This window comes from Aristolochia californica, unplaced genomic scaffold (assembly GCF_029961685.1).
Source record: "Aristolochia californica isolate CCGP_79_NKW_82.1479 unplaced genomic scaffold, dmAriCali1.0.hap1 SCAF_7, whole genome shotgun sequence".
Taxonomy (NCBI): domain Eukaryota; kingdom Viridiplantae; phylum Streptophyta; class Magnoliopsida; order Piperales; family Aristolochiaceae; genus Aristolochia; species Aristolochia californica.
The window spans coordinates 40,834,048-40,855,634 of NW_027182268.1; the positions used below are offsets into that span (position 1 = coordinate 40,834,048).

A 21,587-nucleotide genomic window follows, 5' to 3' on the forward strand; every position below is an offset into this window, starting at 1 on the left:
TCAATCCTTTCTGATTTCGTGTTTCCTCTTGATTTTCGGGATTTGAAAGTCCTAGCTTTACTTAGTTTAATTGAGTATATACTTTTATATTACAGTAGGACAAAAGAAAGAATGGGCTCGCGTCATACAGGAACAGGAGTACGCTTTGGGACGGTCGCTGTGATTTTGCTTGTAGCCTCGCTGGTTTTCATGGCGGAATCAAGGGCCTTGATTCATCTCCCATCTCAAGGTATTATCTGGTTTGGTAATTCGTAAAACTACTCGCCTAGAAAAGGAAGACGATGGTTCTCTAATATGATCACTTGCAGTTTGTTTTGCTTCTGTTTAGTTGAAATATTATTTGTTGATAATTGGTTTTGTATTTATTAATTGTATATTAATCTTTGACAGAAAAAGTGTTGCAGCGACACGGGAGAGAGCTGTTGGGCGATAGACAGTCTGGCGGCCCTCCACCGCCCGTACGAAATGGGAATCGGAGCCCGATCCCTAAGAATCCGAGCCGGGGCCCATGGGAATCAGAGCCCTAATGGGAATCAGAGCCAAGGCATCGATTAAAAAAGAAAAATAATTAGTAAAAAATATAATTTCTAATATTTAGTAGCAGAGAATCAGGATAGAAAATTAAATAAAAGCACGAAATTATAGAATTTGGTGAAAAAAAAGAAAGAAATAGATACTTGACGAATGTATATTACTATTTTTATTAATAATGCAAATATTTTTTTTATTTTTTTTCTATTTTCTCTCTCATCATCTACATTCAAGCAAGATAATATTCTTTTTCTCTTCTCCCTACATTTATGTGTTTCAAATACAGCCAATACATGTGCCAACAACTATGGGAAACCAGATGCATCTTTACGACAAAAAAAATTTACCAAGACACGGAAGTGATTTATCATGTAAAATAAAAAATAAATCGAGAAGAAACATATATTTTAGCTATCGAGAGCTCAAAAATTATCATCCTTACATCCTCCCAAAGAAAGAGAAAGAGCAGAGGAAGATATCTACGTAGAACTGATAACCCTAATCCACGTAAAGAAACATAAGCTAACCAACCAACAATGGCGGTAGGCGAAACTACAGGGTTTAAAATTTCATGCAAAGACAGCTAAAAATAGATCATAACTCGTATACGTCGTTTAGTGCATGTGCTCAACTGTTTGACCTGTTTACCTAAGGTTTTTCCGTGCCTAAAAATGCCTCGTCTTAATTGAGTATTTAAAAAGAAAAGAAGCCATTATCTGTGGCTCATGGAAGATCCCTTATGGGGTGGAGATTGTAGAGCCATCCAAAAAACTAGAGGATGGCGTTTTCGTTTCAGAATGAAACCGTTTATTGCCCACCACACACTTCAATCAGACCACACAATCTTCCATGATTCAGAATTCCAAGTTCCAGGCACTTCCAGCCCACTGACACCATACTAGACGCCCAAGTCGACAAATACACGCCGTTGAAATAAGATTCAGGTCGCTTCTACTGTGCAAATGCTGCCGGGTTTGACGACTTTACGGTGAGTCGTACAAGGGTAGAGCATCTTCTCGCCATGAGTGTCACCTATATGGCTTCTCGGTCGTTCAACATGTGCAGACTTCTGACTGGCTCATCAAAGAGCTCTTTCTGTTCCGTGTCAGTTTCATGTTTTCCGGCGAGCAGACAACAACGGGGAGAAGGCACAAGGGTACTTTTCTCACCTGGGAAGTTTGTTTGTTCAGCTGAGTCTTCCACTGCTACAGGTAGAGAGATATTCTCTTCTCATGGGTAACTCCATTCAAATGCGAAACGGAGAGAAAGAAGATAGAAACCAGAAAGCAAAAACGACTCCCTTTTTTTCATATTAAATAAAAACGCAATTTTTTTTTTCTATAACAGAACATTGATGACGAATTTTGGTCATCTTGGCTACTTCCATTTCTCCAAATTCTGTTAACAGCTGCTAATACTCCACCCTCTCGTTCTTATCGTGCAGCCACTGAAACAAACGAAAGCGCTGAAACTCCAGAAGAAGCGCCGGCAAAGCCCAAACGTGCATCTCCAGCGAAGGCTCCAGCCAAAGCCCTGCCTGAACTAATGGAAGAAGATGTAATACCTCCACTAAAAGCTATCCTTGAAGCTCAAGATGATCTTACAGAGATTGAGCTCTCGTTTCAGGATAACAAGGTTAGCATATATATTCTACTTGCTTTATTGGTTTTTACTTCCATTTCCTGTTTATGGATCGCATTCTTTAGATTATTTTTTCACGCGTGAAAGAAAAAGCTAAATCAAATCCGAAGAGAATCTATGAGCTAGGGAACCCTTATGCCAGTAAATTAACCATGGCGACCTAATTATACTAGCACACCTTTACTTAGATTTACAGTAGTTAACTAAGCTTGGCTTAGACTCAGAAGAAAAAAATTTGGACAGTTCACTAGCTACACAAGCACAAAGAGATTTTCAATTGCTCACTAAGTTACACAAGCTTAGACCCACATAGGGACTTTTAACAACTCACTAGGAACATTAGCCCAAACCCACAAATGGGTTTTCAACACCGTCTGCATATACAAGGCCTTATGGCTCCCACAATAACAAACCCCTTCCATAGGCATGTAAGATATGATTTGAAAAAAAAATGGCTTCTAGTACATATTTTAAATGGTATAAAATCCCACAACTACAATGGTTGAAACAAATATAATTTTAAAAACATATGGAATAGATTCAACAGATTGAGTTCTAAGAACTCAATAAAGATTTCAAAGATTAGCACTAAAATACTTATCTCAATAAAAAAAACTTTCAAATTTAGCTTCATTTTAATGTTTAGAGGAGGTCGAGCTTCTCAAATCAAGTGTGAGGGCTTGGGAGGCTTGGTTTTCATTGTGGGAAGAGAGATTTTCCGTTTGAGGCGAGTTTGATATATATAGCACGATTTTAAAAGTTAAAAAAACTTGTTGTTATGAATGGATTGGGTTATTTTTGGGTTTTAGAATTAATAGGTAATAATTGGTTTCAAATTTTGTGAAAAATACTCTAAAAAACTCCATTTTTTGCTACTGAATATGTTAGTAGGTCATGTATAAAATTTGGAGACCTACAACATTCGAATTTGGATCTAAAATTTTAGAACTTTGAATTTCTACAACATGGATTTTAATCCTTTGCCATGGGTTTAAATCCATGTCTTCCAATGATATGATTTTGTAGTTGAATCCTCCCCTTGGTTAGACTCCTTTGACTTCTACTTTATACACATCCTTTGTTTGTGCCAATTAAAACTTTTTGTCAATAGGGTTCGCATCATTTTGTTGTTTTTCACCCAGATGAGGATGAATCAACCCATAGGTTTGACTCCTACAATGTGTTCTTCTTTACTACAAGGGTCCTACCCACTTTTAATTTCAAAAGTTTATGTAACTAGGATCTAATTCATTTTCCTTTTTTCTGCTACGCTTAAGGGTTCGACTCATGTCCCTTGGGGTCAAATTTTTTCTTCTTTTCACAATTCATTAAGTCATTAGAATTCGAGTCCTACTCCCTAATGGGTTTGAATCTTGTGGAGGGTTCGATGCCCACTTTTAATTCTAAAAACTTTTTGTAAATGGGGCTCGTCTTCATTTTGCCTTTCTTCATGTTGATAGGTTCAACCCCTTCCATAGGGGTGACTCCCTTTACTCCATGTTCACCATATGCTTGACCATATGCTTGATCTTTTTCACTAATGTGTTATACTTCTATTCTTGGGCTTGACTCCTTTAACTTTTGATCCTTTATTAATTCTTCAATTCTTGATCTAATTAAAGTGTTTGACTTCTTTGTGGTCATCTCCTTTTGTTTTTTCTATGCTAGTTGTTTGTAAAAATAATTCTTTTTTTTTGTTCAATTAAAAAATATTATTAGGTTAATTGGATAATGTGCTTTCTGGCATGAACTACTTGCTTTCTTTGCTTGGATCGTAGAGATACATGCCTATCGAATAGATATGCTACCAAAAAAATTCCTTTTAGAGGTTTTTTACAACACAACATTCTTAATACATATCATTAGTAACCAAAATAGAAATCGAAGTGTCTTTTCTAGGACTAGAATGACATTACTAATACTCATAGAGTCTCAAGGCCACTGGAGTATTATTGCCACCTCTCTGAGAGAAAATACCGACATTATTCTTTCCTTATGCTTCTTAAATTTCATATTAATATCATGTTTTTGTCTAAGTGGTTTGAGTATATTTAATTTCTTTTTAAAATTTTCCACGACTTCTAGTATGTAACCTCAGAGTATAATTGCACATATAATTTACTTTTAATTATTCAACTATTCTTATTTTTATTAAATAAATGCTTCAGGTAACTATATTTCCATCATATTTAAAATGATTTTTAACCTTATAATTAAGTTGAAATAAGTTGAAGTGCGTTTTACTATCATACTTGTATTTTGTACAGTTATATTTCTGCAATATCTAGGTTGATGTAAGCGCTTTGAAATGTAAAACTGTTGGGTAGAATTTTTTGATAAATCTTGCACACCTAAAAACTGGTGTTCAATTCAGTATTTCCATTTAATAGATAACTCTCCCATAACCACAATTCTATCTTTTAGAAAAACAGAATCAACCATCTATTTTATTTATTCAAAGTAGCTTCGAAAATTGCAATACTGATTCAGTGATTCTAATCGTCTGCTTCAAATGAAAAATAGTTGGAAGGTTCGTTTCTTAAGAACGGGATTCCCTACACTTTCTGGGCATTCTTCCCTAATGGAGTCATCACAGGTAAAATCATTTTTACCTTTTCCACCGTCTGATAATTTAGTGTATTCATCTGGTTGATATTATGAATCTTAATTTTTTCTATTTTTTTCTGCAGGTTCAAAGGGATTTTCCCTGTCTTCATATGGATCAGGGGCTAGCACTGTTGAACCTTTTCTTATCGACGAAAAGAGAATCACAGCAAAACATGTGGTATTTTGGGTTGAGAAGAGGTTGGCAGCTCAGGGCATCCTTCCTGTTTGGACAAAGTAATCTCAACAGTTCGCCATTCATTCTATCAAAAGGAACTAAGAGAAGGAAAGAAAATAAAAATAAAATGAATAACAGTTGTATCTAATTCTTTTTCCCTTTGGAACATTGTTGTAAATTTCCTCTTCATGGCTTCAGCATGGCTAGAGCAAATACACCGATTTCTCATCTTGTAACTCAGAATCCATAATTGTTACTGGGTTATGTCTAAGCAGAACTCAGCTGCCATTTGCGGTGATGACTCAGATTGTTCGAATGCTTTCCTCCTGCCCGCATCTCAAAATTCCAGAATATGGAGAATTAAAGAATTCAGATTGCTAACGTATATCTCTGGGATGAAGCTGATGAACCGAAATGCCAGCAGTACCGAATGATCATAAACTCTTCCAGCGCGAAAGCGAAACAACGGAATGAATTCTCTAAAATGGAGCGACGGAGCGGCGATCCCAACTTTAGTTCCATTTCCAGGCAAGCGATTACGGACGACTAAAATATGCGAGACTCGTGAGGATTCTCTGAGAACGCTCAAAGGCTCTCCGCCGTCTACTTTCCTTCTGCTGGCGGTGTAAGCTACAACTGCCAGTTTCCGCATCGAACAGTTTCCGCATCGAAGAAGGAAAACCGATTAAAATATGAAGATTAGCTCTTCGTTTTCTATTCCATACGCCCTCGTCCAGATAATTCACTCGCGATGAGAATCGGCGAGGGATCAGTTTCCATTTCCAGGATATTGAATTCATCGCGCATTTTAGTGGCATATACGGTATATTATACATAACGTAGATACCTTTTTGTATGCCGGTACGCAACCGACACAAGATGGCACTATCGGCTTAGAAAATGACTTGCCTGTCCTAAAAAGACTAGAAGCTGGGGCCCACCTCAGTGGCTCACGAATGGTTCCACGAGAATATTGTCCTCAAATGGAGTGGTCCTCGTCGTGTGACACAGTGACCCAGCTGTCTCAGCGGTCATAAATGTCACCGCATGTGGGCGTGAGTACCTGCACTCGCGCAGAGAAACGAACAAGTTGCCCAGAGGCAAAAGAAAAAAAAAACTACAAACGAATTTGGCATTTATGACAAGGCTGCGTGAACAGAAAGAATCAACCTAGAGCTGCTTACAGCTAGGATGAGGGAAAAAATAAATAACAGCTAACAGCATATAACGAAGAGCCCAGAAAGGATATGCCATGATAACTTAGTAGTGGACAGCTTTGATATACAAGTTTGTTTCAAGGGCTCAGGTTGCATTCACGGAGATATACTTGATCGTAGTTCACAAACTTTCCCCAGTAATCTTTGTACTTGGGCAAGCGTATCTCAAGCCAAGGTTTCATGTTTCCATTATAATGGATAACAGCAGCCTTTTCAATTTCCTTCAGGTTCACATTCGGATTGTAACCAAGACCCAGGACATGCCACGATCGGTCAAGCGGATATGTCCGATTCCAAAACGTAATCAGACCAGGTGGGAGAGTTCCTAACTTCCACAAAGTTCTATCATGATTCTGCACAAAAGCAGTTTTTGTAATCACGAACAGTGAGCAGGACAAAGCATAAAGAAACCATCATAAAATTCAACAGAAGGGTATGCAGAGAGAATAAATCTTAGCCCACTCTCCCTACTGTTTCTTACTTTTTGTTTCTCAATTCTGTTCATGTGTGTGCCTGTATTTGTCTAGCTTACAGTAAGCACCCAGTGATCAAGAATAGATACTTTATATTTTCATTTCTCAAAAGTCTACAAAATGAACATAGACAGCGAACTATTTTGTAGTTCAAAGAATTTTTCTTACCAGATTTTGCCATGAATGGTAAACCTCTGTTATCTTCTGCCTCCTCCACTCGTCCAAATCAAACATATTCATCCCGTATGCCCATCCACAAGCACGAGGATTGAAGTTCTTAGAAATGAGTGGGTTTGAGAAGTTCAGATACCTATCAAACCGGTGGAAACTCTCACCGCAAGTTTCAACTGCACCATTCACCTTTCCCTTCAGATCAATTCTCCAAAGCCCTGTTAAATCCTTCTGAACAACTACATCATCATCCAAGAATAGCACTTTATTGAGCTTAGGGAAAATCTCTGGTAGGTAGAATCGGAGATGATTCAGGATGGAAAGGTACTTAGGGTTCCGGTACTTCAAATTTGAATCTGAGTTTGAACGGTGTGTACGGAAGTAATAATCTATCATCGATGGAGATGCAAGCTGTTTGAGAACTGGACTGTAGCTTGCATTCAGCCATGTAAATTCTTCAATATTCTGAACCTGGACAGTAGCTGAACGAGGTGGGTTAGCCAAAAACCACATTCTCATTGCAGCATAATTAAGCCTGTCCGAAACAATGTGGAAAACATGCTTTGCAGGTTCCTACAAAATGAAACAAGGATAGTTAGAGCATGGGTGGGCATTTCAGCAATACATCTTGCATGTTGCCCAATATGCCTCAGATTTTAGAGGAACCAATACAACACATGGATACATAATGTCTCACCTGTTCAATTATTTAATAAATTTACGGGTTTTAAGGGTCCGACCCATCTCAAGACACGAGATGTTCACCCTTAACAAAGACAGTACAATTGGCATAAGAGTTCAGCTTACCTTGGCATGAAAAATAGTGGAGTTCACGACAACAGCTGCTGCCAATAAATTGTCCGAGAAAAGTGTATAGTGATATAAGCTAGGGTCTTCTAGTTTCTCTTGGTTCGGGAACTGTCGTTGGCTAGGGCTAAGCATATAGTACTCAGTAGAAAGCCGTAAAGGCAGACAGTGAAGACCTTTTGGGAGGGTTTTGGCTGCTAGCTGTGTCAGAAACATAGCCTGCTTCTTATGAACTCGCAGCTGCTCTTCTGTGGAATGGAGAATAGCACGAAGCTTCTTGATGATGATACTGCAGTCATCTTGCACCTGCTTAGCTTTAGCCAGAGCTTGGTCCATCGCCTTCATTTTCTCATTGGCGCTGGTTTTATATAACAAGGTCAGACAAATAAAAGAAGACATATTTTGGAACTAGAAAAAGCTCAGAACCTAATTAAAGAAGCAGAATCAACAAAACCAACTATATATAGATGCTTGATACAAGGACTGACTTTTTTGGCAGGTCAGAATCCTTCAATGCATCACCAACTGCTCGCAGAACTTCCCTTAGTCTTTGTCGGAGCTCCTTTAATAAGGGAGAGTTGCTTCGGATGGATCCCAGACTAATGTAGACCTTAGCTCTGATCATTTGATCTCTAAGGTACCTTACTCTAGCATCTTCTATAACTACTTTGCCACCCGGCTCCTCAATTTTGGTTCTGTGAGGTTCTTGTGAGCCAACAATGCCAGATGTTTGAGGCTGCTCTTTGGTTTTGTTTTCCTGAAGATAAAAACACAAAAAGGTATTGGAATCTATAAGTACTTTGGCTTAAGCTACCTGATGCAAACATAAAAGAGATTTTTAAGTTAACGCAGCAAACTTCTGATTACTCAAAAGAGTTTTGACATGACTTACTACAACCTGTTCATCAGTGGAGACAAATCACATTTTTCATTACAGTTTCAATGAGCCAACATAAAAGTTGAAAATGGCAGGAAGGCGAATATATTCATTACGTCTCAAGTACATATCAAATTGTTCCTGCCACTCATCTTTTATCAATACAGAAGCAAGTCCACCACAGTTGCCATAAACAACTGAAACTTAAGACCAATAACATTGTTCTCAATCCTAATCCTTATTTTTATCCTTTTGTAGTGATTGAGCAGCCGCACAAGAACTGTCATAGTCACGAAGTTCAACTAAGGTTACACAAAAGGATCACTATTTCATTTAAAAAAAAAAAAAGATCTTTGTTGCTCAATCAAATGTTCTGCTTTCCAAAGACCCAAGCTCAAATACCCCTTGATTCACCAACCTCTACCAGAAGCTATGAGGGTACTACTTTCTGTCTCTCCAACCAATCTTTGAACAATCAAGCCAATAGAATCCCATGATAGCAGACAAGTCCATAAGTTATACACAATAAATCCACCAAATTTTGACAGAGCTAAAACTGTCAGCACTCTGAGATGCAATCTCTACTTGGCTCCTTGAAGAAATAACCAATTTGGAGAAGCTCATCATGATGCAATCTGCAAATTTAAAAATTACAATTCTACAACTTCATAAAATATTCAATATTCCATACACATAAAGAAAACTTTTTTCCCCCAAAAGTGACCCAACAGCTACAAATTCATTAAAGATCCCGTGTGACATAAGCCTTGAAAGAACCGCTTAACAAAAGGCTAGACGTGTCAGCTAGGGAGGACCTCAATAATATTAACTCTAAAGAGTAGAAACAGAAATATTAAGAAACCTCAATAATATTAAATTCCAAGAGACAGTCAGCTAGAGCGCCTGAATGTATGGATACTAGAACAAGAACAGTTACCTCATTGATGGAAACGGTTTCCACCGACTCTACTTTCTTTTCCATCTGTAGTCCATGTGTTTGTTGTCCACCGATGCTAGTTTCCTCACTGCCTCTTTCTGTTACTTGTTCAATGAAGTTCACCTTTTCGGCCCCATCTTCCTCATTTGCTGCAGATAATACTCTTGCTTTATGCTCCGCAGATTGCTTTAAGGGCAATCCTGTAAATAACAATCCGCAAACGGATCATTAAAAGACAGAGTATGAACACAGTTTTACCGATTACTTCGTCCATGAAGCCTCTTCGCGTTCTACTTGAAAGTTGTAACAGTTCTTCCAAGATCACAAAACAAAAATCAAACTTTATACTAAAAACAGACCTTCTATAGACGAACTGGTCTCTCCAGCAGGATTCCTTTCACTCGAACTCAGTTCATCGGAGATAAAACCTGAATTAACCGGGTCCGCAAGATACACATTTCCAACCGGCTCCTTTAAGGAGTTCGAAATTTCCTATGCGTCAAAAGAAAAGCAAAATTGAAATTAAAAATACAAAAAATAAGATCTGAAACAAGGAATCAGGATCCTAAATGGGACTGGAGACCAGAATTTACCTGCGGAAGCGCATTTAATTTGCCGATATCACCACCAAATGCCTGAAAAAAGGTAAAATGCATATATACAAATTTAAAAATGGATACGGTACGCGCAGATTTCTTAAAATTTTCTGAAGTTTCAAACGAAATCCTCACTTTCAGAACATGTCGAGGAACTTCAATAAAAAAATAATGCGACAATAGAAAATTAACTCACAAGAGTTGAAGAATCTTCCAGGAACTCGGTTCTGCCTGATAATTACAGAAAAAAAAGAATAACATCAGAACATCAGACGGAATATCTTATAAAACAAATCCGAAATTTTTTCATATTTCTGTCCAATTTCAAGCTTCTTTACTTGAATCTACTGAACTTACTCAGTGAATTCGAGAAAGTGCCGAGCCTCTCCGTGTAAAGAACAATGGGCGAAAGAACAGTGAAGAAGAGCAAGAACAAAACAGTCTTTCTCGAAATCATCTTCCGAGGCCCAAAATGGTTCTCTCTCCCCCTCGAACCCCTACAGAGCGCCACAGACAGACATCCGCTCCAACCAACCTCACATTCTACTAGATTCGCCCGACATTCACCGGAAAGAACTTCCCGTCGTCGGAAGACCGGTAATATTTTCAACTCACTTTCAGGCGTCGGACAACAGCTATTAAAAATATTACTACTTTTTCAAGCGGGCAAAAGGCATGAAATCACGCGCTCGCAGTCTATCGCCAGACAAATTCCAGTCTCCAGAGCTTCCTGGCTTTCAAGTTAGGGGAAACCCCCTTCAACAGAGGACCACTGATGTGGAGTGCCAAGTAAAGATGACTTTAGCTGCGTGATTGCCGGCACGGCAGCCACCTCGGCCAACGGTGGGATCCCGATCGCGCCAACGAGCGCTTCCTCAGGCAAGTAACTGAGGATGTGGTTTTGGATTGGACCACTTGCATTTTACACCACCGATCGTTTCTGCAAGATGGAACGCGGAATCAACAATCGCAACCGTTTCTGAAGTGGTCCCACATGCGGTTTGCTTGTAAGGAAGAAACGAACGGTCTAGATAAGCTATTAGCTATTTAATGTGCGATCAAGGAGGCTAAGCAAAGAATCCGTGTTAGATATTTTCAAGCATCGGTTACAGCAAAGATCCTTCAATGAATCGATTTATCTAGTCAATTGCAGTCAACTGTCAAGTGAAACTAACTATTTATCTTCTAACTACGTGTACCATTTGTCACATCTCCCTCCTCAATTATTGGTATCAACATCGATGCATCCAAGCGCTTCTGTCGAGTGGGCCCCAACTATTGGAGAAAAAATTTGGTCCCCTAATATATTATTTTTGTAAAAATAGATACAATCAAGATTAATATAACTGGAATTGAGTCTACATCCCGAGTCCTCTTCCTCGGCGATTTTTGGGTTGTTGTACGGCTAAGATTGACTGCGAGCGAGTATTTTGGCCAACCGGTATGGGAACTGGGAAGTGTCGGCGCTGTGGGGCCTCGGAGTGACTATGATATGAGCCGACAGCCAAGCTGGTAGCTGACGACCTGACGTAACGTGGCGCTTGTGCATTTAACGTTATCTTCATAATCAAAGAGCAAATAAGAAGCCAACGAGAAGATTTAAAGTATTTATTTATCAAAAATTAAAAAAAACTTTAATAGAAGGATTTATGTTTAATAGAAGAATATCCTTAGGCCTTAGCACATGAGCACATGGACCTTGTTTATATGAGAGAACCACGTCTTTGCATTGATTTAAAAGTGGTATTTGTATACAATTTACAACATAAATCATTTACTCTGAAGGGATAAATACAATCAATAGAGATATTGAAGGGATAAATATAATTTGAATAAAAAAATCTTATCTCCTAAACCAAAGAAAAGATAATCTCTTTATGCTCTCTCAAGATAGGTCACGATTAGAGAGGTCAATCTTGTCTCGTAGCAATTGAAATTGTGAACATGACAATGGTTTTGTAAGAAGATCAGCAAATTGGTCAACAGAAACAATGTGAGCAACATGAAGTAGACCAGATTGAACTTGATCGCGAATGAAGTGATAATGAACTGTTACATGTTTCATTATGGAGTGAAACACCGGATCGGAACTTAATTGGGTGGCACCAATATTATCACAATAGACTACAAGAGAAGACTGTAAAGTCACACCAAGTTCAATAGGTAGAGAGCACACTCACCAAAGTTTAGAAGTTGTAGCAACAGTTGATCGATACTTAGCCTTAATAGAAGAACGAGCAACAAGGTGTTGCTTCTTTGAACTCCAGAAAATGAGATTATGCCCAAAATAGATAAAGTAGGCATTAGTGGAAGAGTAATCATCTTTATTGTCAGCCCAATTGGCATCCGAGAACCCATATAGAGATATAGAAGACTTACGATGTTAAAGAAACCCTTTATCCAGTTTGCTACATAAATACCTTAAAATTCTTTTGACAAGTATCCAGTGCTTGTAAGTTGGTCGATGCATAAATTGGGACATCTTAATGACAACAAAGGAAATATCAAGCCGAGTGAGAGAGAGATATTGCAAACTACCAACTACTTCACGAAACTGAGATGGAACAAAGAGAGAAGAGCATGAGGTCATGGTGAGTAATGAAGAGTTCGTCGACAATGGGGTGCGAATAGGTTTAACATCTTTCATATGAGTTCTTTTGAGCAGGACTTGGTTGTATCTATGTTGAGAGAGTAATATGCCGTTGTAATGCAGAGCAACCTCAACTCCAAGGATGTAAGAAAGAAAGTCAAGATCTTTTAGAGAGAAAAGATGAGCGAGGCAATAAACAAATTTAGAAATATGTTCATCACTATTACAACTAATAATAATATCATTGATATACACTAGTAGAAACAGAATATGTTTGCTAGTATTGAGAATAAATAGGGAGGTATCAGAGTGAGAATTCTTGAAACCTGAACCAACAATAAATTGATGCAGTGCATGATATCAAGCATATGGAGTCTATCTGAGACCATGGATAGCTTCATATAGTTTGCAAACATAGGTTGGATATTCAGAATCAACAACGCCATGAGGTTGTGCCATATAAATATTTTCTAAGAATCGACCTTGAATAAATGCATTATTGATATCAAGTTAACGAAGGAACCAACCATTGGTAACTGCAATTCTAAGTACAAGTCTCATGGAGGTAGGCTTAACAACCGGGCTAAAAGTCTCATGGTAATCCACACCTGGTCGTTGATGAAATCCTTTGTCTACAAGACGAGATTTGAATCTGTCAATAGACCCATCAAAGTGTCTTTTGATTCAAAATTTTCACTTACAACCAACAAGATTAGTGATACCATCAAAAGGAACTATTTTCCACATCTCATTACGAGCAAGAGCATTATACTCTTTAGCAATAGCTCAACGCCAATTATGATATTTGAGAGCTTGAGTCATGGAGGTAGGTTCAAGGTCGGGTTGGGATGGTGGGTTCAAGGTTGAGTTGGGATGGTAGGTGGGTGTGAAGGTTGAATTTTTGAATGGGTTTACGGATATTGTTTTTTGCCCCGAGTGATCATGTGATGTTGGGTGGTAGACTGGGTTTCGATGGATGGATAGGTAGCATTTAGTGATGGTTGGATGGGTCGTGGTTGTAGCTCAATTTCTATGTGATTTATTGGTGACTTAGTGGTTTGTGAATTATCATCAAAAGGAGGTAGTACATGGGGAATCCAGGTATCTATGGTGGTGGAGGTGGAATGTATTAGGTGATTATTGAGGGAGGTGTACGGGAAAACTGACTCTACAAACATGACATGACGATAAACAAATATTTTTGAAGTAGATGGGTCAAAACAAAAATAAGTACTTTGAGATAAAGAGTAATCAAGAAATACACATGGTTTAGACCTTTGATCAAGTTTGTGAGATATGTATAGACGAAACCGAATATAACATAAACAACCAAAAATCTTTAATTTAGAATAATTTAGCATTTGCTAGAAAATTAACTCATAGGGAGATGATAGATTGGGTGTAGGGGTTGACATCTTGTATATTAAATAGAAAATAGTGGCAAAGACATGGGACCAAAAACTAATTGGAAGGGAGGTATGAGAAAGTAGGGTGAGACTAGTTTCAATAATATGACGATGTCGTCTTTTTGAGTAGCCATTGTGTTCCTGTGTATGGGGTGGAATGGTTAGGTGAGAGATGCCATTTAAAGAAAGGTACTCTTTGAGGCCCATATATTCTCCCTCATTGTCTAAATAGAGTGTGATAATTTTTCTTTTGAAGTAATTTTCCACAATGGCTTTGTAACGGTGAAAAACATCATGAACTTTAGATTTTCGTTTGAGTGGGTAAAACCTTATGTATTTGGTATAGTGGTCAACAAAAATGACATAGTATTTGAAACCATTTCATGACAAATTTGGAGAAGTCCATAAATCAAAAAAAATAATTTAATGTGGTTGTGTAGAGATAAGAGATGAAGTTGAGAAAGGCATCTTATGACTTTTATTGCAAAGACATACATGCATGAAAACTCTTTTGGCATAGGAGTAGAATTTTTGTAATGATAACTAGAAAGAATGTGTGTCAAAATGGGAAGAGCAAGATGACCTAATCGATGATGATGATGTAGTTTTGACTTGAGAGAAGGCAAGAATTGGAGAAGACATAGATTTACGAGTTGACCACTCATACACTCCATCTCTAGTGTTGCTTGTCAAATGGATTGCCCCCGTGCAAAGATTCTTCACATCAAAGGAAGATGGAAAGAATTCAAAGGAAGCATTATTAGTAGTGCAAAATTAAGATATAGAAATTAAGTTCATTTGCATGGTTTGAACGCAAAGGATATCATCCAAAGTAAATGTAGTAGTGAGAGTTGAAAGAGATATAAAACCGATGAGGGTGATGGAGAGACCAGTGCCATTGCCAATCATAACATCATCAGAGCCAGTATAGGGTGTATGGGGAGATACGTTGCTCAAGTTTTTTGTAACATGGAGAGATGCTCCACTATCAAATAAACAAGTCGAATTGTTAGAGGTGATGTAAGTAGCATAATGAGTTTGTGGTTGTCATGGTGTTGTCAAAGTATGAGAAGGTGAAAATCTTGTTTAGGTTGGCTGGATCAATACGAGTTGAAATGATGGATATCGCTTAGCCGAGTTGCCCTTGGATGATACAAATCTGACAAAACCCCATATATGGACAAGGTCGGGGATGGTTGGTGTTACTTGGAGTACTTGAGTTGGTAGCCATGGTTGGTCGGCCAGGGTAGTTAAACGACGGGCGCCAGCCCGCATGATTAAACATAGTGATTGATCTGGTTGAGTCGACGTATGTAAAATAGGCAGTGAGTTAGAACTAAGAAACAGTGAATAAGAATTAATTTTCTCCCTCGCACATATGACTACAAATGGGTGCCTCGTTGTGGGATATCATAACTCACTTCGAGTGGCTTAGCTGGGGTAGTTGGAGGCGCTTGGAAGTTTGGCCGATGCGAGTTTCCACTGAAGAAGGCGTTGCAGAGAGCGCGTGATGACCGAGAAGCAAAGGAAGAAATTTCGAAGAAAAAAATTCGAAAGAAGATAAATGTTTAACTGAACCACATCTTTTAAGAGGCTAAGAGTGATGTTTATACACAATTTACAACAAAAATTTTCTAATCCAAGTGGATAATTACAATTAACAGATATCCTAAACCAAATGGATAAATACAATTTGAAACATAAATCTTTATCTCTTTGACCTCTCAACCAATGAATACTTTAATTTCCTATGCAATCACGGCTACAACTCCTCCCAAATGGAAGCCTTTTCTAAGGATGGATACAAATGCCCAGAGCAATAGAGCATTTTGGACATGAACTACCCCTCCACCGGTCTGACTCGATAGCTGAAGAGGGCACACCTAGAAAGTACAAGGTTGGCGTGCAGCATCCTATAGGAGTATCTATATCGATTGAACCCAAGAGCTTCAGGTTCCAAAAGATGGGCGAGGAGATCACTTTGTCTCCCAAGCATGGGAGGAAGGGTGGTGTTTTTGTCAATGGGAGAATCATATGGTCCGACAGTTTCCATTATGTGAAAATTCCTATTGTAGTTGCGTGAGACACGTCTCTTGATTCAATCGGGATATATCGAATCTCACTCATTAAGTGAAGAACTCCCCTCACAGAGGACAAAAGGACAAGAGGAATTGATATATATATATATGGATGGTGGCCACATAGAAGAGTCTCTTGAATTTTCGAATAGACTCGCATTTACGGCTGATAAAGTGATGGATTGAAGAGTATTGGACAATCAAATCCATACTGCACTCTGCAAATCTCAAGATGATACGAAGGCATTTAGGAAAGAAGGAGGGAGGTATTGGTTTGGGCTCCTCTGCAGCTGGTTGCGTTCCTCGATTAGCCGAGCCACTCCTATTGTATTTGCCAAGGTTCTAGGTTATTTAATTTTAACACCTATGCGAATGTCGTCTCAGATGCCTGCAATAAAATAACCAATTAGGAACCTTTCGGGCAGGCCGTCCACTCGGTGGGAAAGCCTTTCAAAAGCTTCTTGATAAGCTGCTACGGTTGTGGTTTGTTTAAGGTGATTCAGAACTTTTGACGGGTCATCATAGTCGGTTGGACCAAATTGAAGTTGTACAGCCTTGGTGAACTCATCCCATGTGAATGATCCATGAAATTTTGTTAACCACCTGTGCCATTGCAAGGCGATGCCTTCTAAATGGAAGGAGGCAAGCTGAACTTATAGTTCTGGTGCAATGTTTTTGAAGTCAAAGTATTGTTCTGCCTTGTAAATCCATCAAGTCGATCGTAGTTGTTAAACTTTGGGAAGGACAACTTGAGGTGTTGATGGGAGTGGTCATTTATAATGTTTGAACGAGAAGTATGTGGGTGTGAAGATTTGTCACGTGCAAATGGGTTGGTTTTGGAAGGGCTAGTATTTTGGGTACAGAAAGCTCAAAGAGCATGGAGCTCGGTTATCACTACTTGTAAGGCTGCTTTCACCTGATCGAAGTTAGTCTCGTGTAGTACCAAGATTTCGTTGACCTCGTTGCGAAATTCTGTATTTGTTTTGCCGCGAGTGTCCATGGTTGGAACCATTCATTTTTTTTTTTTGGGAAGCTCCTGAGGAAGCTTTCGTTGAATCAGGATGAGTCTACGGCGACGGCAATAGCAGCAGCGAACGAGAATTGTGACCCTGATTCTGGTACCGACGGCGGCGATGACGGCCCTCAGTGGCGCAGCTCAGGTACCGGCAACGGCAAGGAAGGTCTGTGATGGAGAATGATTTGCGACTTTAATTTCTTCCCGAATAGAGAGTTGTGATTTTGAATTCTGAATTTCTTCACGAAAGAGGAAGGAGATTATTCTGGCAAGATTAGAGAAGACGTTGTTGCAGAGAAAGGAAGATTATTTCTGAGCGACGCTACGGAAGAGAGGAAAGACAGACTGAAGAAGGAGAGAAAAATTATTCTGAGCAGAGAAGGAAGATTATTCGGAGAGAACCAGAAGAAGCTGCATCAGAGAAGTTTGGGAAGATGCTCACGGCAGGGGAGAATAGGATTCTAGGCAGAACCAAAACACGCTCACGACAGAGGAAGGTATGCGGTAACTCTGATTTCGGAATGTTCACGGAAGAGAAGAAGAGAGGGACAGAGTGGAAGAAATATTTCATGGCAGAGATAGAGAAGAAATTATTCACGGGAGAGAGGCAAAAGGAAATTGACAGTAGAGAGAGAAAAGAGGATTCACTGCAAAGAGAGACAGAGAGAGACAGGAAGGACGAAAGGGAAGAAATTTGATCTTCTGGGCAGAATTGAAGAGCGTTGCGACAGAGAGAGACGTAGAGATAGAGGAAGGTCTGCGGCAACATAGGCAGATGAACTCTTTCTTCAGCGACGGAACGAGAGGTCGCGGAATGGAATTTCTTCCCGAGTGGCGTAATCTCGCTCTGATACCACTGATACGAAGGAATTTAGGAAAGTAGAAACTTTTTTGAGCTTGAAATCGTATCCCTTGCTTGAAATCGTATCCCTTAATTGAAATCATTCAGGCTATATATAGCCATACAACTAACAGTGAAAAATACAACTACTGCTGGAAAACAGGTTATGAACAACACCTACGTAACAAATAACTAAAGAGTTTTTTACCAAAATAACAGTTTGAAAAATCTTATTTCTGAAAACAACGACAACATCAACTTATTTTCAAAAATACCAAACTTTGACCAGTCCACTGTACATGTGGACAGTCAAAGGTGACACGTAAGCTTTGACTGTTTACATGTCAACATCTCATCAGTGTGGTATGGTAGTTGAACACATGGGCTGCCACGTCATTATTTTTATACATCATTTGACACATCATTATCAATTTCCCTTTTTGCCCCGTCATCTCTCACCACGTCAGCTCGCGCCACGTAAACCCTCCCTTATATTTTTTTCGTTCTAATCTTTCTTCCTCTCCTCTCCTCTCCTCTCGCCCTCTCTCCTGTTGTGGCCTCTCCCCTGCTGCCGCCGCTTGGCCTCGCCCTCACGCTCACCCTCAACGCCCCCCTCTCAACTGCTCTCTCTTCGTCTCAGCCTCATCTCTCGTTATTCTTCTTTGCTCCCCTCTGTTCATCCTCTCGCGGCCCCCTCTCTTCATACCCTATCATTTCACTCTCTCGCCACCCCTTCTCTCAAAACTGAAGCCCTACTCACCCTCCAAACCCGAATTTGAATTTCGGAAGCCGATTTAGGAGGGTGATTTTTTAGGGTTTTTGTTAATTGAATCTAATTACTGTATTTAATTATAATGTTGATTTGAATTTAGTTGTTTAATTACTGTATTGATTTTTTTGTGATTTACTGTTTAATTTCTGATTTTATGTTGATGAAATTTCTACCAAATTAAAATTATTGTAAAGTTTTGTAAGATTTTTAATTCAATAATATATTTTTTAATTAAGGTGATAAAAAGTATAAAAATAAATTATATTTTTAAACTCTAAAACAACTTTTTTGTATATTTTTTAATTTATAAATATTTCAAATGGATAATATATGGGTAAGACTTAAGAGTAAAATATTTTCTATTTATAAATATTTTAAATTTCTAACTTTAATTATTTTTTAAATAAGGTGATAAAAATTATACAAATAAATTGTATTTTTAAACTCTAAAATAAATTTTTTTGTATATTTTTTTAATTTTTAAATATTTTAAATCGATAATATATGGGTAAGACTTAAGAGTAAGATTTTTAAAATTTATAAATATTTTAAATCCATAATAAATGGGTAAGAGTTAGATTTTTTCTATTTATAAATATTTAAAATTTTTAAATTTTATTATTTTGTAAATAAGGTGATAAAAAGTATACAAATAAATTGTATTTTTAAACTCTAAAATAACTTTTTTGTATTTTTTAATTTATAAATATTTTAAATCGATAATATATGGGTAAGACTTAAGAGTAAGATTTTGTCTATTTATAAATATTTAAATCTAATTAATTTACTTAATTTTTATATTTTTTAAAATATGAAGAAATAAAAAGGTTAACGATAATTTTTTTAATTATTAAATATTTTAATTGATATTAAATGGTGTTAAATAAGTAAGAGTTAATTTTTTAATTGTTTATTAAATTTTTTTAATAATTTATTATTTTAGATATAATGTAATAACAAGTGCATTTGATTTTTTATTTTTTTAAATTTATTCAAAATTTTATCATGTAATAACGTGGTAGCTGACGTAGCAGAATATGTGTCAACTATAATGACTGGGCAGCCGATGTGTTAATCTACTGTATTGCATTGATGATGTGGCGACGTGTTAGTAGTCAAAGCTTATGTGTCGCATTGGACTGTCCACATGTACAATAGACAAGTCAAAGTTCGGTTTTTTTGGAAATAAGTTGATGCCATCGTTGTTTTCAGAAATAAGTTTTTTCGAACTGTTACTGTTATTTTAGTAAAAAACCCATGAACTAAACAACGGCTAAACCGCCCATTCAATCCACCCCTTCCTGGTCTTCGTGATCGTGGCACATACCACAAGGCTCTCAGCAGACCCAAACATATAGGCTATCAGTGTCCCGAGCAAAATACACGACTGGACTTTCAAGGCAGACTTTAATGGCTGAGAACCGAGAAGGGACAAGGAAGGCGGGCGCCGCAGTGTGCAGCATGCCATTATGTAGCAAATGCGGCTTCTCATTATTCTCGCTGTCGACAGTCTCGAACATTCCCTTTCAGGAAGCCCTAATCTGCTCCGATGTTATCTTTAAATCTTTCACTCGATGAGGACTCACAGAACTATACTCGGCCGTTCTTAGAACAGTTGCTGGAACTTCTTAAGAGAGACCTATGTGAAAGAAGTTACGTGAATAGACCATGTGAGTCTGTCTTCTTTTCATGTATTCTCGTCTCGTCACGCTTTGTACATGTCAATGTTACTTCTCTGTCGTCTCTATCATACCAGGTCATTGACAGTCTATCATGATGCGGTGGCGGCGGCTGCATCTTTCTCTTATCTCTGCTTCTCTATTTATTTCCCCCGAACGCAACGACAACCCCACAACGAATCTCACAGTTCAGAGGGATCATCTCTCACTAGCCCTACGAAAGCTGCTACACCCGTTTTTCTGGTCTTCGATCTGATAAAGTACAGATGAAGAGCGGCCAAGCTTCAGGCAAGCTTGAACGCAAGATAGTGGAGAAAAACAGAAGAATGCACATGAAAAGACTCAATTCAAAACTGGCATCCGTCATCCCATGTCTCGAGAACGAGGTAAATTCCATTCGCTGCTACTTTTCTGTGTTGCTTTGGAGCTCTACGACCATCATCGCCATCGACATGTTACGCTACTGGCTCATAGAATATTAGCACTGAGCTAAATTTGATATTAGTACTGTAGTTTCTGTAACCGAAGTGTGTATTACTTCATTCGTGTACATTGTTTCGAATTCTAATTAATCAGTCAACAGATTAGTAAAAAAGATTAGACACAGTACACTGCAGAAAATTCACCACTAGTGTTCAAATCCACAGGTTATGCATATATTGTAATATCAGTTTGAGATTGCATGTAATTAATTCTACGTGACAGAAGGCAATGTCGCAACAAGAAGTGTTGGATCAGGCAACTATTCACATAAAGAACTTGCAAGAGAGAATCCAGAGCCTGAAAGCAAAGAAGGACCTGGTGCTGAAGTCGGAAAGGCGAGTGGAAGGAAGTAGAGGAAGTTATATTACAGAACTATCGCCGCCGGTGGTGGAAGTGCGAAACTTGGCCTCTGGTATTGAAGTAGTTTTAGCTACTGGGATTGACAGGACTTTCAAACTTTCTGATGCTATTACTATTCTGAACGAAGAGGGGGTCGATGTTAAATACGCAGGTTTCTCAGTTGCGGGCTGCAGAGTCTTCTGCACAATACATTCACAGGTTAAATCTACTTTGCTTATATGTATTTTCCTCCAGTTGCTGATGAAGATTGTTTTCTGTGCAGCTTGCTATTCCTAGATTGGAAAGCGACTGCGGAAGGATGCGCGAGAGATTGAAGTTGCTGGTGCAATGA

At 38.3% G+C, this 21,587-nt stretch overlaps 3 protein-coding genes across 3 annotated transcripts; 2 read left to right on the forward strand and 1 right to left on the reverse strand.

The window, feature by feature from the left end:
- Positions 1–1,567: 1,567 nt before the first annotated feature.
- On the forward strand, positions 1,568–5,167 carry LOC137937487 (uncharacterized). Its single transcript, XM_068782544.1, has 4 exons — positions 1,568–1,742; positions 1,976–2,166; positions 4,696–4,768; positions 4,863–5,167. Exons 1-4 carry the CDS (start codon positions 1,568–1,570, stop codon positions 5,015–5,017), a joined length of 594 nt encoding a protein of 197 aa, XP_068638645.1. The 3' UTR covers positions 5,018–5,167.
- Positions 5,168–6,072: 905 nt separating this feature from the next.
- LOC137935975 (probable galacturonosyltransferase 4) lies at positions 6,073–10,575 on the reverse strand. Its single transcript, XM_068780440.1, has 9 exons — positions 10,390–10,575; positions 10,229–10,263; positions 10,030–10,071; positions 9,796–9,928; positions 9,437–9,636; positions 8,111–8,379; positions 7,623–7,980; positions 6,813–7,388; positions 6,073–6,524 (listed from the first exon to the last, which is right to left on the reverse strand). The coding sequence occupies exons 1-9, from the start codon at positions 10,487–10,489 to the stop codon at positions 6,249–6,251; spliced, it is 1,989 nt and encodes a 662-aa protein (XP_068636541.1). The 5' UTR covers positions 10,490–10,575; the 3' UTR covers positions 6,073–6,248.
- A 10,549-nt stretch (positions 10,576–21,124) lies between these two features.
- LOC137937489 (transcription factor bHLH167-like) lies at positions 21,125–21,587 on the forward strand. The gene is made up of 2 exons (XM_068782545.1): positions 21,125–21,454; positions 21,519–21,587. Exons 1-2 carry the CDS (start codon positions 21,125–21,127, stop codon positions 21,585–21,587), a joined length of 399 nt encoding a protein of 132 aa, XP_068638646.1.